We start from the raw sequence: 16999 nt of genomic DNA, 5'->3' as shown, positions 1-16999 counted from the left end.
TCTCACACATGCAAAAGAAGACAGCAGAACAGTACAAGTGAAGTGTAATTACAAGTCAAGGATACATGAGACATGATGAAGGGAAATTGGAGGGTATACAAAATAGCCTACTCACCAAACAGGAACATACTTAAAGTACAAAGCATTTCCACAGTAAGACATTTTCATTTTCAAAAGTGAAAGAAAACAAGTAGTTTTCTCACCTGATTTTTGAGTCTCTGACAAAATTTGGATCTTTCAAATTATCTTCCCACGGTAGATGGCCACTAAGCCAATGAACCATGCAGTAACCCAAGATCTCCAGATCACCACGTCTCGATGGTGCTAAATACACATCCACACATAAAAAAACCCATTACATCAGCTAATAAAGCACACACAGTTTAACAACACTAAAAATTTGTAAATATGCTAAGACAATAGAAAGTCAGTGCTAAAAATGTAACATTTCTGTATCTGTTACTTATTTCTTTATTTTAGCATAAAAGCTAGGAAGGAAAAAATATTATTCCTACATCTGGAAGGATAACTTCATTTTGAAGCCCTTTATCAATCTCTTTCTTCTATTCAAAAACATGACATGCTGCACTTATCCCAATTTGGGAAGCTTTTTCAGTAGTCAAATTGTGGAAAAAAATAGAACAAGTTAGCAAAGTGATTGACTTTCTGTTCAAAACAGTTTTTGCTTCCCTTCTTCTATAAAAATGTAATAGTGCTGAAACCCCACCTCCTGAAAAAATATTCTACAATGCTGAATTATTTTATGTGGCCTGAAAACTGAACAGAGGACAGTAAGAGATCAGATCTCTAAGTCTTCACAAGAAAAAATACACCCAAAAATAAACCAGTAAAAAAAACCCAAAACAACCACATGTACCACATGTACATTGACCACAGACTATACTAGAAGTATAACTAGGCAAATCAAGTCATCTTTGCTCATGTTCAGTTTTAAGCATAGATGCAACAGTTCATCCTAAAGTAAATAATCATTTTCAACAACTTTCATTTTTGCAGAACACACCTTTATGCTAATAAAGCAAAATTTAAGAATTAAGAAAATGAAATTAGTGTTCACTATAAATCCTAAACGTTTAATCAGACATAGACCTGTACTTTCCATGTTCAACCTTTTCTCACTTTTTACTTTTTGATGTTCAGTGACAATAGGTATAATTAATAAAGTGAAGTTTTGTTAAAAAAAATTCTAACTATTGACTTAAAAACAAGAATATTTCCCAAAGGATAACAGAAACTACTTTTCTCCTGAAAACAGGCCCTACTTTTTATCAAGATCTCACAAGCACTATTCCATTTCTACTTAGTTAGTAAAAAGCAATATGTTAAACATCTTTATAAATTAAGAAACTCTAGTTAAGAAAGTTACATTAAAAATACAGTAAGTAAAACTTAGTGAATTGGAAAAAAAAAGGCCAGCATAATCCATAGGAAACAAAAGAAAAATAACAAAAACATTTTTATAGATTCAGAAACCTGGTTTGTTTATTTGCTGCATTGAGTTTTTAAAAGTCTTTTGTATTTATAAAAAAAGGATATACAAATGCCTATCACTAAGAAGAGTTTTTACATCCTTACCCACACCCTTATGTGCATCAATACTGGTATATTCAATAGTTCCATCATGACACCTTTTTGGATCTTCTTTATATACTTTGTGAACTCCTTCAGGGCAGTATCGGTAGGCAAGTCCATAATCCACCAAGTACACCTAGTAATTTCCACAAAGAATTCCGAGGTTAAAGAACCATAAATACAAAAAATATGCAAATAATAAATGCAACTCCCAATCGTTCTCATAACTTCTTTAAAAGTAGTAAAAATGGTGATTGTTCAACTTTAAATGATTCTCAGTTGTATTAATCTTACTATCTGTGATTTGAAAACAATATGTCAGATAGGTTTTATTATTTTTCATACAGCAGTCTGATGTGGAAGTCAGTTCTTGTTGATGCAAAAGCCAAGTAAAGTAAAATAGTCAGTTATTACCAGTAAAATTGTCAGTTATTACCAGTAAAATTAAATAAAAAAAAAAAAAAAAAAACAAGCAGAAAAGGAAAAAATGTCCATAAAGTTACAAATGCACTTACCGTGCTACCCTCTATAAAGTCAGCTGTCTCCTTTGAACAATACTACACACTACTACTACTCACTAACACCACAGTTACTTTAAGAGAACTGAAATTATTTTACATCTTTCACAAGCTAAAACATTTGGGCAAGAACACATACATAATTCTGAAACTCTAATATGCATTGTTTGAATAGTAAAGAGAGTTAAAAATGCAGAAAAATGAAAGACTTCCATAAATCAAGTGGAACAATAAACACTTTAAAGACCAATTTTTCCAAGTAACAGAACACTTATCTGATGGATTTCTTGAACAAAGGAATGAGGTAACAATGCAGACAGGCAAACATAATTTAGCAGTGTGCTATATAATTTTAGGCTTCCACCTGCAAATACCTATTTGTGAGTCAATTTTTTTTTAATCTCAAGAATTTCTCTAGAATATTATTTAGGCCAAATAGTCAATTGATAACTGTCCAGCAAAAAGCATTAAAAAATCATAGAATATTAACTAGATATAAATGTCAAGCAGAAATAATGTTACCATATACATTCTTAAAAATGAGCTTCTGCTAGATTTCACAGGTTCAAAGCACTTGCATGTGTTGTCAAATAGAAGGTTTAAAACATGAGGAATAAAATGCATCAGAAATACCTGATTAGGGTTCTTGTAACTCAGAAGGAGGTTTGCGGCCTTGATGTCTCCATGCACATATTCATGCTCATGGACGTATTCCAGAATATCGAGCTAACAAAACAAAAGTCATGTAAATGCAGTACCCAGGTCCGCCCAGCAGAGGACCTGGACTCAGCACAAAAGTGGGACTGAACTGAGACTTGCACAGAGAAGACAGACTGTGAAAATATAAAGTATTTTTTAAACTTACTATTCTCAGGCCTAATTGTAGTACAGTTTTACGGGAAAATTGCTTTGCATTCTCTTCATACATCTTCTGAAGATCTCTGCCAAATCGGTCCATTATCATAAATCGATAACTAAATTCAAGGGCAGAAAAAAAAAAAAAAGACCAAACAGCAAAGTTACTGAATAGCACTTAGCAAAGTATTTTATCTGTGTGTTCACTGTACAAATTACTGATTCTCTCAAAAGTAATTGTGGGAAATACTTGACTATTTTTTTAATGCTGAACATCAATTCTTACCTTTTTTTACATCAGCTAGTCAAAAGCTTGTCCATCAAGAGAACTGCTCTTTATTCTAGTTATGCAACACAGTTACAAGTACTCACAGAAGAAAACATCCTATTGTAACTCACTATAGGCAAAACCAAGCACCAATTACTTAAAAAAATACATTCCTTACTTTATAAATTACTTAAGTGATTCAACATGGTTACTTAAAATGTTCGCTTACTGAAATCTATTGCAAACTTTTTAACCTATTATTAACCATAAAGACCAGCAGCTGCCAAAGGTGTTCTGACATTCACTGCCATAGCCAAACTGGTGTAAGAACTGTAAAAATTCATAGTGGCTATATTAAAGAAATTCATGCATTAAACACTGAATGCAAAGGCACATTTATTTGTGGGATAAAAACAAAAAGTTGCTGTATTCACTTTTGCCTCTCAAAATTAATGTTGGTTTTACATTAATTAGTTTTACAGTTGAGGACATACTGAAACACTGATATTTCTGATACACTAAGGCATACATACTGACTGCCCTATGCAGTGATCCATACAGAGAAGCCTGACCTACTCTAAACTGCCAGAGAAGTACTAAAACTCCTTTGCAGCACAGATGTTTAGAGAAAACCCACTAGGAAACAAGTGCTATTACATAAACAGCACTTTTGTTACTTGTACCAAAAAGTAACAAAAACCCTTCATGACAGGGAACAATACTAAAAACTATCCCTAGAGTTAAAACAAATTTAACATGAGACTAGCAATTATTCTAGCTCACAGATTAAGCAAAAAAGAAAAAACAAAACCAAACCTATCCCTAGAGAAAATAAAATAGATTTGAGGGAGCACTAAGTCCTTAATATTTGCGAGTGAAAATACTTTAAGTGTACACAAGAAAAACTTTAAAGGTAGTCATATTATTCAAGGAGTTGCACATTAGAAGTTGACTTTGCTTTAATAAAAATATAAAAAGCTTCTAGACCACATATACATATAAAGCATCACTGTAGTACAAGAACGCTTGTGACAAATGAAAACTAAATTAGAAAGAATATAATAGACACAAATAGGAGTAAAAAAGACAGAATACAGATAAAATGTATCTATTCATATAATCCCTAAACACACCCTGCCATGAACATGAAACTTTGTAGCAAAAGAGAAAACAGGAAGGTATGCAGGAAATACACCTTACAAAGTAAATTAGGTTAAAAGGGATAGTGGTTGTGAATGAAATAAATTCCAATATATGCCAACAAAAGATATATTCACCTGTTTCCATTTTTTTCATGCAAGCCAGAACCCCAATATCTTGGTACACCTAAATATTTCAGTTTATGGGACTTAGTCCACTTCTGAACTGAAAACACAAATAAAGTAAAGTTCATGAATTTGCATCAGTAGACCTACATAAAAAGGGAGTAGTCACATTGCTTACAGTTTCTGCATACCTGTGAGCTGCTTATTTCATGGAAACGTACACAAAGTATACTGGAAAGTTAACAACATATTTATTCATTGTAGGGACAGAGATGTAACTCAAGTTTCAATTTAGACATCACCATCAACAGAACTACATAGAACTTCTTACCAAAAATCTCTAATTTACTTTATGTCTGAATTAGATGTCAATAATTTAAAAATAATTTTGAAAATTACCTAAAGAGATTCCCTTAAAGTTTGACCTTACTCCTATGGGTTCTATTTTCCTAAATGCTTGTAGTTCATTAAAAACATTTTAATAGACTGCTTACTTTCATCTGGCTTAGCAGCTCGCATGTAGAACTTTAACTCAGTAAAAAGAGGTCCATTCTGGCTGGGTTCCTTTAAGACAATTTAAAATTGGTTAAAAACTGCTGTGTTAGTGTCTAATAATTATTAAAAGCTTACAAAATATAACATTCACCCTATAAAAACATATTCTCCCTCAAATGCTCTACCCAGTGCTGATAAACTCAACTTAATCTTCTTTTTATAAAAGAAGTTTAGCTCTAAAAAGTTATTTTTATTATAAATTGTTTAACAGTAAGGGTATCAAAGAATACTGTCTCATAACGAAAGACTAAAGAATAACCAATTGACTGAAATGTATAGAAATATTACCAATAATTGGCAAAGTTTAGCAGAGAACATTAAACAACACTCATTATCTCATTTCCAGATTAAACCTGGATTGCATCAATTGCAGTAGCCATCAGTGATCTTAAAATAACACCTGTAATGACTTGATGAAAAAAATCTTAACAAAAGTTAAATTCTTGCTGAACATAAGGCATTTTGTTCCCTTCACATGTTAGATGACAGAGATAAAAATTACAGAGGATTTCAAAATTTGTCTTCAACTAAATTATAAGAACTATACCTATTTTGTCTTCAGAGCCTATCTTGCATTTAACAGAACATAAGGTATTTCAGTTCCATTTTCAAGGGACAAATCTATGGGAACCATGTAACAAGTAAAGTTCAAGGGACAAATTTGTATGAAAACACCAAAGTGCGAAAATGGGCAAGTACTTTGACACTACATTTCCAGAACTTGGTACAGAAAAAACCAGTGATTTCAACTCTTGTAATTTTTGAGTAATTGATTTTGAGATGAGCTTAAGCAATATCTTTTAGTCTAGTTACTCACATATGTCCACATTCATTCTATCTCAGTGAAAATACCTGTTTTGGAACATCCTACACTTAAGAAATAACAACACATAAGCAGTTACTGGCAAAGAAACCCAGAAATAATACAATCACACGATATTAAGAGAAGTTCTAAGATACACGTCAATTTCAAACAGTTTTAATTTTAACTTTTAAATGCAGTTGCAATGATCCAGACTATACCACTCAGCCAATAGAGGTTTACTGCTGTCTGACATTAAGGTAGCAGTGTAAAGGGATCAAACACGCCAATGACCGTGGGCTGCAGCACACACTGATGTCTGGGAGCAGGGCAGAGTCAGGCAGACAGGTCAGAATGAGAGCAGAGATCAGCCTGGGCACCACTCCCAGGCCTGGACCCTCGATTACAAACATACCACCCATCTCCACCTCACTGTCTCCAGCAGCACTACCTTGATAAACAATGGAGCCGAGACAACAGTTTTCTGGCCCCCTCTTTGTGGGACCAACAGTCAGACTTCAGCCAGGAACAAGAAAAAAATAACAAAACCAAAACCAGCTTGACTAACTGATCAACACACACACAGATTTTTATTTATACACAATGGACAACAAAATAGCAATACAGAGATTACAATAAGCAGACCAGAAGCAATAAATAGCTAAATTCCTACACTGCAGTTATCTCAAGCAGATGTTATTTGACCCATTCACTTGTTTCTGTGTAGCATAATCCATTAATACTCTATTTTAATTAGAATACAAATTATCTTATATATAATTTTTATTCTGATTACACAGGCATGAATGTTATTTTGTCACTAAAATAGAGCGAAAAACTGTAGGTGTTAAAAATTCTTACAATATTTATCTATAAATAAATTATGCCACAAAAAATTATGTCGCAGTGCTGAAAAAGAGATATATCTTTCTCTAGTCAGAGCAAATGCTGAAAATCTGCTACCTTTTCATACTTGAGGGAATGGATAAATGATTTAACCACAAAATAGTTCTTCAGGTTGACTGTGAAGGTGTTTTCCCACAATACCATTAATTCTACATACAGACAAATAAATGCATAAGCTATGCTAAAAAAGTTCACACAATTATGTCCATTATTTGCTACACTAGTTCCCAAACTTCAACAGCTTTATGCCCAGGATCATTCTAAACATATGACTTACACAACTGAAATTAATGCCTTATTCAAAGAGATATTGTAATGAAAGCAATTATGGAGTACATGTCGACACCCAACAAATTTCAAGTAGTACTTTAAGAATTCTGATCTTTTTCAGTGAGAAATTTAATGAAGTGTAATTAAACTCTGCATCCACTCCTGAACAATGACATCTGAAAGGTCCACATGTTAAAAAGCATTTCTTTTTTTAATAAAAGCTGTGATTCATTTCATACTGTTGAGACATCAATACTATGAGGATATGTCAAAGACTAAGCCAATTTCCATCCTGCTTTAATAGCTTAATTTGAAGAACATTACTATAGAAGCACATATTTTGTTAAACACTAATAATTGTTCAAAGCTGTTAACCACTTTGCTTAGCTGATGGATCAACTAGCAACCACCCAGGCATCAGAAAATGGGCTCTTATCCGTAGTTGTGTTATACTAGACTGTAGAGACATAATATGTTATGGGTCATTTGTGAGGCTAGCTCAAAGACTGGGCCTACTCTTTATTGCCATAAAGACAAAATTATGAAAGATAAATTAGAAGTGAGTAGCCATCTGGGATATTAGCAATGGAAGTATTTACAAAATGCTGCGGCAAAGTGAATCTAGCATAAAGGCAACCCAAAAGTTGGGGCAACTCCTATATTCAGAGCCTGAAGTGGAGAAGAGAAGCAGATGGACAGGTTTCAAACTCAGGGAAAGAAGGGGATAGCAATTACTCACAGCATAAATTAATGCATATCTGATGATTTTCCAAGCAAGTGAAACCAGATTCTTCCATCAAGGTTAAATGGCACTCTGCTTCCTGATCAGTCCAAACTCAGCAGGAGCCAGCAATTAGAAGCCACTGCCTCTTACAGGCAAGCCACTGTTGATGGTCTCACTGTCTGTTATCTGCCCCTGAAACAGGCCACAGTTCCTGCATGATGGACACCCCTGCCTTCAACAGCACAGGCTGAACATACTGAAGCTGCCAGCTGCAGGCTGGGGTTCCTGGTCTGTGCAGAATTCCTGCCCACAACACCTAAGGCAGCAGCAGCAGGCTGATGTTGAAAGTGTGGCAGTCTGACATTTGCGTGGTAAGCATGGTGCTTTCTTCAGCAAGGGACAACATTTCGGAAACAGGGTCATCACAAACTGCACCTTGGGGCGTCTGAACAGTATCAAAACCAATACTCTAGAATTTCCCTTTAGTCAGCAGAGGTAAATATCAAGATTAAAGGCACATATTAACTAAAATGTATTTTATTCTAATTTAACCTGATCTTTTAGTTTCAGGAACAAATGTTAAAAGTATTAACGTATTTAAAATGTGGCCAGCTACTGCAGCAAAGCATTTCAGTATCATCATATAGTTTAATAAATAAAATGTTAGAACAGTGCAGTTCTGAACTATGCTGAAAAACTAATCTTTTACACTGTGAAGTTGTCTTGTAGAGGTTTCTGGTATTTGTTTTTGTCACAGGAACAGAAGCGCCACCAAGATAATCAAGGGTCTGGATCTACTATGGCTATTCCCATATTCCCTGGTTTTTTTACTAAGACTTTACCAGGAATCATATATGATAGTAGGATCTATACCAAATACTCTGGAAAAATATAAGAAAAATACTTTTTACCTTAGAAAGAGAAATAGCTAAGCCAAATGAAATAACTCTTTTTTTAACACTAAAAATATAAGAAAATTTCAAGCTATAAAAAGAATCCGCTGATTTGCTACAGAGGGATAAAAATGAGCTATCAACAATTCTTTTTCTTCTCTCTAATCATTAGGTTAAAAAAATTACGTGTCAATGCTATTTGAATTCAATAGAAATTAGAACAGGTATGTGGTTTATGATAAAACATTTAAAGGACTTTGTATCTGTGGAGACCTTGGGAATCAAGGTTTTGCTTTTTCCTATTCCCAAGCCATCTGTCAGTTTACCAACATCCAGTGGTGAGCAACAGTTCACACAGACTCACTGCTGAATCACAGAAATTCTCCAAAAGCTAGACAGATTTCATTCCTTTGGTGATATCTGGGCTGTTTATAGGAAGCAAATGAAACAGAATATGATCCATTTAATGAATCTTTCTCAACTACACTGATGTTCCACTATGATGTTCCTCATACATAGGAGTCCCAGTTCTCACCTGCATTCCTCTGTATCACCACACTTTTATTTTAAACAGCAATTGCATTATTTTCAGAAGATGTTTTAAATTACACATGCTATTCTAGAACAAATATTTTCAGGTTGTGAAGATTCAAATGCTCTCTTACCACTTTTGCAACATAAGGGGCATCACTGCCAACCGACTTTGAAGAATTAACATCAGCTGTTAAAAAAGAAGCTTTTATTAGTAGGAGGAGAGCAAACTGTCACAAAGCACACACTTATTTGATATGCAGAATGGACAAACACATGACAAAGTAATTAAGTACTGACATGAACACAGACCAGTACCTTAGCATTGGTAAAAGAACTACTCTATATGACAAGGCTACTGTATATGGGTATGGTCTTGCATTCTACCTTTTGTTTGAGGAGAATAGGCAGTTTACTAAATAAAGGAATTATTTTTTACTATCCAGTAACTTTTCCCTAGTCAATATTATTTCTTTTGTTTTCTAGGACTCTGATAAACATAACACATCTGTGGACATAAAGATGAAAAATAAATTCTCTCTACTGAGTTGCCATGTCACGTATCCAGAAGTGACTATCTGTTGGTAATAAGCTGTTGATATTTGTGACAGAAGATATAGGTATGAAGGACATCAAGTTAGGCAAGCACGAAGTACAAGAACAGTCAGGGTCACAGCCTTGTGCAAATGATGGGGGAAGCAGAGAGCACGCTTTGGCTTCCACAAAGCAGGCATTCGTAACATGAAGAACTACACAATTTGAATGAGTTGGAACTCCAGTAAATTTAGTAGCTCATTGAGCAAGGCTGAGTAAGTAATTGAAAGCTTCTCTGGCAAGAAGCCACACACTGGTCCCGTTTTTCTTCTTAACCCACTTATGCTGCAGTCTGTTCATTTTAAAAGCAGGACAGATTTTTTTTTTGTTGTTTTCCAACTCGGTATGAATTCAGTGCAACTTTTTCACCAAGATGAGGAAGACCATATTATAGCAATCACATTAACTTTCATCTGTTCAAAAATGTTTGGAAAATGACTGGGGCAATCAAGTAGATAGTCTCAAGACCTCTCTTATGTGTGCATCTGTTCAAGAGATACTAAGTAGGGAACACTATTCACTTTAAGAAATTTCCCTTGTATTCAGTAACAGCATCACAAAACAAGAATTGTACTGACAGTTTAAACTATTAAGTCCAAAATTTTGATTTGTTTTGAACATTAGTTACATTAAAAAAAAAGTATATGACCTGTCAGAAGTTCACAAGGCAATGAAAAAATCAAAGCAACCCTGAAGTCAAAACCAGCCCAAATACTGGCTGATCAGTAGCCTCCACAGAACATACTCAGACAGCTTCAGGTCAGAATTTGTCATTAAAAAGACACTCACGCAAAAATCCAATACTTCAGCCAGACCAAAAATCAAATTTAAATAAATATTGAACTACCTTTTCCATGGCTAAAAAGTAATAAAGATTTTGGTTTAAAAAAATCAGGAACTACCACTGGAAAATCATACAACTAGTGTTTAAAATTACTTTTTGTTTAGTCCTGTTATCTTCTTCCAAAACCATGATCCAAGCTAAGGTTCTAGCAAAGATCACATGAAGACACTTTGTATTTCTAATTTAGAGTCAACGTTTCATTGTTTTGAATAAGGATAAACATCTCACTCTCCATTTTAAAGCATTATCAAAAATAACTACACTTACCAAGGTATAGGCGTCCAAAGCCTCCCTGCCCTATAGGGACACCTAATTTCCATTCTTTTCTTGATGTATCTGCTAGAACCTCCCCCAGAGCAAACACTTCAGCAAGTTTCCTTTTTGCAGGGACTCTTTTTCCAGCAGTCTTCTTATTATATGGCATTTTCCCTGGAGAGAGAGAGAAGGGAAGGAAAAATAAAAAAAACCCCACAGGTTACATGCTGATCCTATTTGTTTTATGTAGAAATCTGTTAGAAGCATGAAAAAGTATGGGTTGTTTAAGTTATAATATGTTACTACAAAGATACCTTAAAAGAAATGCAGTAAGCAGTTTCATTGGCATGAATTCTAAGTGAAAAAAACCACATTTTTCCAGGCATCACAAAAAAATTTGACAGCGAAAATCTTCACAAGAGAAACCTATTAGAAGACCTTTTGTAATACATGCTAAAAAAAAATCAGAATCTAGCATATTCAATCAATCACAACCAATCACAGGTGGCAAAAACTTGGAAAAAAAGTAAACGAATGAAATAAATCTCAGTTTTCCTGGAGTTAAACTTGCATATTGAAAAATTCCAAGTCTTCAGTAATAATATAAGGAATTCCTCTTAGCTGTAAAAAATACACCAAAAAAAATTTTAAAAAGCTATCCAAACAGTTAATTATTTTTTTCTCCTATATAACTGCAAGCAACAAGAATGAAAGTCTGCAGCATCGAGTGGGTCATCAAAAAACTAGTACATAACTACCTATTTTGAGATCTTAAGAATAAAAGTATAACTGCTGCCTTCCCCCAACCTCAGGTGTCAGACAAGCAGTATTTCCAGAAATAACCTAACAGCCTACTGGAACATGCATCTTTCTGCAGAACAGAATCATAGAATCTTGGAACAGTTTGAATTGCAGGGAAACTTTTAAATGTCATCTAGTCCTTCTGCAGTGAGCAGGGACATCTTCAACCAGATCAAGTTGTTCAGAGCCCTATCCAATCCGAACTTGAATGTTTTCATGCATCTACCACCCCTCTGGGCAAGCTGTTCCACTGCTTCACCAGCCTCATTGTAAAAATTTCTCTCTCCTATCAAATCTAAAACTACCCTTTTTCAGTTGAAAACCATTACCCCTTGTCCTGTCACAACAGGCCCTGCTAAAAAGTTTGTTCCCATCTTCTTATAGGCCCCCTTCAAGTACTAAAAGGCTGCAACAAGGTCTTCCCAGAGCCTTCTCTTTCCCAGGCTTAATAATCCCAACTCTCTCAGCCTGTTCTAATAGAAGTACTCAATCCCTCTAATCATCTTTGTGGGTGTCCTCTGGACTCGCTCCAATAGGTGCATGTCCTTCCTGTGCTGGGGACCCTAGACCTGGATGCAGCACTCCAGGTGGGGTCTCACCAAAACAGAGCAGAAGGGCAGAATTCCCTCCCTGGACCTGCTGGCCGTGCTGCTTTTGATACAGCACAGGATACAACTGGCTTTCTGAGCTACTTGACTGCTCATGTCCAGCTTTTCATCCACCATCACCCCAAAGTCCTTCTGAGCAGAAGGCCTTATTTTGAGCAAATAAATGTTGTGAGTTTTTAGCAGTTAGATTTTGCTGCAGTAAAAGAACTTACTGAATATGTAGCCATGACATGGCAAAGAGTGCACTGGGTGTCTTTACATGAATTGTTTTATAAAGAAGTGATCTTTCCCTCTACCTTATGCAGATAAAAGTCATGTAGAGTCACAGTTATTTTCTAAAAGATACCATTCTGACTGGTGGGATTTTATGATTTTGCTGGAAGCAGAAAGGAATATTAATACACAACTGAGGAAGTTTCTGGATAGCAAAATACCTATTTCCTATTAGTCTAGCTCCTCAATACAATAACCTTAATATCAGTTATTTAACATCAGTTTTCCTCTTTCAGTTCTAATGTCCCTTTAGGACTTATTTTAATTTCCCAAAAAGAAAACTGCATAACTATAACAGCTGTTCCAAAAGCACTCCCCCTCCTACAAGACTCTTCTGACTGGGTAGTATCTTCAGGAAATTTTCTTCCTCAAATAATGTCTGTTATCCAACTAACATCTGAAGAGGGCAGCCCATAAACATTTCTCTACTTATTAAATGCAAGAATAACTGTCAAGTTTCCTGAAAATGTTATTCCGTCCCCTAATACTCAAGTCCGCAACTGTGATTGACCAAAACGAAGTGTGGTCAAAACGAAGTGTGACAGAATAAAGCCCAACAGTGGATAAAATACTACGTGGAGATGGTAAACGGTGATATGCCCAAGGAGCTCTGGCAATAATGCACTTGAGCTCAACACAAAGGGGGCTGATGGGTGGTCTTTGTTTTAGGAAAACAGTTGAGCTGAGCTTAAAATTGTTAAGTGGATCAAACGGAGGTGTAAATGTCTCCCAGAGTTAGCCTGGCCAGTGTGGGGGGAGTAAATAGGAGGCTCAGTCCAATATAAGCATGGAAAAAATAGCAAAAGAACTTCGAAGAGAACAATGGGTTTGAGCTGGTTGCAATCCACATATTCCTTCCCTGGAATGTCCGACTGGGGACATCGGAATCATGAGAGTGAACATATTACAGAGATCAGTATTGAGAATCACATCAGTATTGTGACTGAACTGTGTATTGCCATTGCTGTAATTTGCCAAGTGTAACTTAAAATTGTATTGGTTTTAGTATATTTTGTATCAGTCTCCTAAATCAGAAATCCCGTATTGCACCAACTATCTTCAAATAAGTAAATTTGATATTAAATATTGCATCCTTCAAACATGGAAGATCTAAAAGAATCTGGTCAGACAGTAGTGGACTCTGGCAGAAAGCAGTCTGCAGACACCAGTCATTCAATACAGAAACAAATTCAGAAAAGAAGGTGCATCATTCTATGCTGAAGTTCTGTTTTTTCAGAGTCCTTATTAATCTGGGAAGTATCTTTGTGTCACAGAACCACATCTGAATACCTACTCTGGTTAAAAGAGTAACTTCAACAAAACAAAATTAAATAACTCACATCACAGGAAGAGACTGGTATTTATCAATACCTACATTGCACAAGCTTCCTCATTATCACAAAATAGGATGTTTAAATTCTGCATTACCTTCCATATTTCCACTTCTGCACAGTAACATTCTTCCCTACAATCAAGACACATTTTACACTTACATTTTAAGACTAACTTTACCCCACAGCTTTATCCACAATCTTCAAGAAACTCCTCTGTACATTCCTTCATCTTTTTTTTATCTTCAAGCTGATACATACTTTACTGTCTTAGAGGAAGATCCTTTCTCCAGATTTTCTACAGAGAAAAATGAGACTTTCAAGCACAAAGTGCAATTCCAACCAGCTCAGATAAGACCATACCAATGAGAAAACCATGGTGTCAAAGTGCAAGAAGGAAGAGTGGCAGAAATGCTACACGTTGATATCACTTATAAAAGCAGGCCAAAAAGATCACTGCAGACCTTTAACCAGCTTCTCAGGACACCCACACCAGGAAATGGATTAAAATAAAGGACTGGAATCATTAAAAGTGGTAACGGAATAATAAACCAGAAGTCTGGAGCCCCAAGGCTGACTCAGACAAGGAGAAAAAGTGCAAAAATCAGTAGTGTTGCCTAATGACTCACATGTGGACAAGATCACACTCACTGTCGTCTAAAGGATACCAAAACGTATCCAAAATGAGCATACTCAAGTCCTCAAGCTAAGAGGCAATTTATTGCCAATATCTTGTCAATATAAGAGACATGAAGAGGGCTTGAAGGACTGCACCCCTTGACCTCTGAGTTACTACAAATAATTCTGTCTAGACTTGGACAGGTGCACTTAGGTGCTTGAATGCTGGACAGATTGTTGCCCATAAAAGAAGATTTCATGGCCTCTTTTACAATAAGGCTGGCAGGCCCCTGAAACAAACCTACTGATATGCTTCACATCTCTGACAGTCACAGCGAGACTCTTGATAGCAGCCTCACTTAAAGGGGAATTAAGTTTACTTAAAATAGCTCCTCAAGGGTATCAAAGGAAGAGCTGGTACTTCCCTCTTCCCTTATTTTGTTCAACATGGTCAATAATTGTATGCCCGAAGATATTTACTTTTTAAAAAAAAATTCATTAATGGCAACTTCTCTTTATCCATAAATGCAAAAATTCAAAATGGACATAAGTTTGAACGTCCCCAGCTGGGAACCCTGCCCTTAACAAATACACTAGATACACAGACATGGTTTCTTGGCTGTCTATATTCACACCCATCTGTTAGGATGGCACTGTGCCTACTTACAAGTTGGTCAAGCTATCAGTAGGCCATAGGTGCCAAACAGTGATCGCTTGCAATGGGCAGCATGCACAATACTGAGGACTCTTTTGCAAAAAAAGCTGTTATCCAAGGAAACATTTTAGCAATGGCTGCACATGCTTTCACATTTCTTTGGATAAATGCATTCATGTATCCTCTACGGCTTGAAACCAAAGACACCTGGAAACTGCAAAAATTTGCTATGTGAAAATACAGAGCTAGGAAAAAAAAATAAAAATCACAAAAAAAGATAATGACATTTTAATGCAAATTCTATCATTCTATGTGCTTTTCAATTCACAATACAGCAAACATGGGGGGTTTGTCAGGAAACTTTACAAACATTACACAGATTGCACAACTGGAATAAAGTTATCTACTTCTCCCTATAATCACCTTTAAAAATTCACCACCGCCACTCCTCCAAGAAAAGAAAAAAACATGTTAAACTTTTCCGCATCTCAATTACTTCTTCCCATCAATAAACAGAAATATCTTCTATCCCACAGGTATTGTGAAGCTTGATTCATTAGTGCCTGCAATCATGGTAAAGTCCTTGGAAACAGTGCCATGGATGTCAAGTACTGTGCTATCATTCAAGTATCAGACCTGCCCCTACTTAGCTAAGGTGCCTGACAAGAACAATTTTCAAGGTACGTGATTGTAAACAGCAGCATTTTATGTGGCTACAATGTGCTCAAAACAAAGATTTTGCTACTAAGAAGTGTGAATAACAGAAGTCTATTTGTGTAAACTCTCTCCAAAAGCCTCTTACTACTACAAAGGTTCTTATTCTTCTCCCTAATAAAACATCTTGGAAGAAACAGAATACACTGTACTTGAGATAGCACTATTGATACAAAATTGTCTGCATATCAGTGGTGTTATCTTTACAAATGCTGTCTGCAATGGCTGCTACTTGAGAGATACTTGAACTCTTTGAATAAATATGAATAGCCACTTCTCAATTCTTGCTGGCATCCATTATCAATAAATCTCTGAAATGAATGTAAAACAAATTTATTTTGAAATAAGTGTTTCTGCTGTGTGTCAAGTCAGACTGGTTTCTTCCTCATCCTCCTCCTCTTTTATTCTCTGGAAATTGTCATTTTTACAGTTGTTTATCTTAGTAGAACCTATTTTCATTCTCAGCCCAGAGAAGGCATGCTGGGGACTTGTGCTCCTCTTCAAGAGTAGGTAGTCCCACAGCAAGGCCTTGAAATCTATCTGTCATTAACACTGTTCATCAGCCATTGCAAGAAATTTAAGTCTGCTTCGAAAAAAAAAATAAATTAAGACAAGGAGAAAACAAAACCAAATGTTTGCTCAAGGAGTGGGAAAGAAAGAACACAACAGTTTAAGTTTTCTGAATACTGTAGAACTGTTTCACAGGAGGGACCACACAAAACAATAACTGAAGTGTCAGTGGCTTGTCACACCGAGTGAGGTAGACAGTGAAAAAAGACTTTCTTGCATAAATCAGGCATTCTGTGACTGATCTATCACTGTGTATCTCCTGTGAAAACCTCTATAATCTAATTTCCTTATGATTAAGACATCTGACAATTAATGGCACTTAGGGAAGAAGAGGCATTAGGGTTCTATGCCCAAGAAATAAAAAAAAATGTCTCTTTAGACAAAATTAATAAATGCAACTGGTGGACCACTATTACTGAGAAGTGTTTCATCACAACAGCAGCACACTGGACCAAATAAACACCTTTTTTCCTTTCTTTTTCTAAACAAACCAAGATGGCTTAGAATTCTAGAATGCAGCTTGTTCAGAGGTAGGAAATAGTAATTTACAAGAGGA

The 16999-nt window shown here is 35.6% G+C and overlaps 1 protein-coding gene across 5 annotated transcripts in view; it reads right to left on the bottom strand.

The window, feature by feature from the left end:
* The window catches only part of VRK1 (VRK serine/threonine kinase 1), a 54539-nt gene that overhangs the window by 17262 nt on the left and 20278 nt on the right, over positions 1 to 16999 (bottom strand). For 4 of the 5 annotated variants that reach the window (XM_064659113.1, XM_064659109.1, XM_064659110.1 and 1 more), the window contains exons 2-9: positions 10886 to 11047; positions 9315 to 9370; positions 4994 to 5063; positions 4512 to 4599; positions 2977 to 3085; positions 2745 to 2837; positions 1597 to 1729; positions 204 to 324 (exon numbers count right to left, since the gene is read on the bottom strand). In XM_064659113.1, coding sequence (XP_064515183.1) covers positions 204 to 324; positions 1597 to 1729; positions 2745 to 2837; positions 2977 to 3085; positions 4512 to 4599; positions 4994 to 5063; positions 9315 to 9370; positions 10886 to 11042 — 827 coding nt within the window. In that variant the 5' untranslated portion in view covers positions 11043 to 11047. The remainder of the gene's footprint in view (positions 1 to 203; positions 325 to 1596; positions 1730 to 2744; positions 2838 to 2976; positions 3086 to 4511; positions 4600 to 4993; positions 5064 to 9314; positions 9371 to 10885; positions 11048 to 16999) is intronic. The other variant, XM_064659111.1, reaches the window with a different exon arrangement.

This window comes from Pseudopipra pipra, chromosome 6, assembly GCF_036250125.1.
Source record: "Pseudopipra pipra isolate bDixPip1 chromosome 6, bDixPip1.hap1, whole genome shotgun sequence".
Taxonomy (NCBI): Eukaryota; Metazoa; Chordata; class Aves; order Passeriformes; family Pipridae; genus Pseudopipra; species Pseudopipra pipra.
Note: the sequence above shows the minus strand (reverse complement) of the source record. Positions and strands in the feature narration are given on the sequence as shown.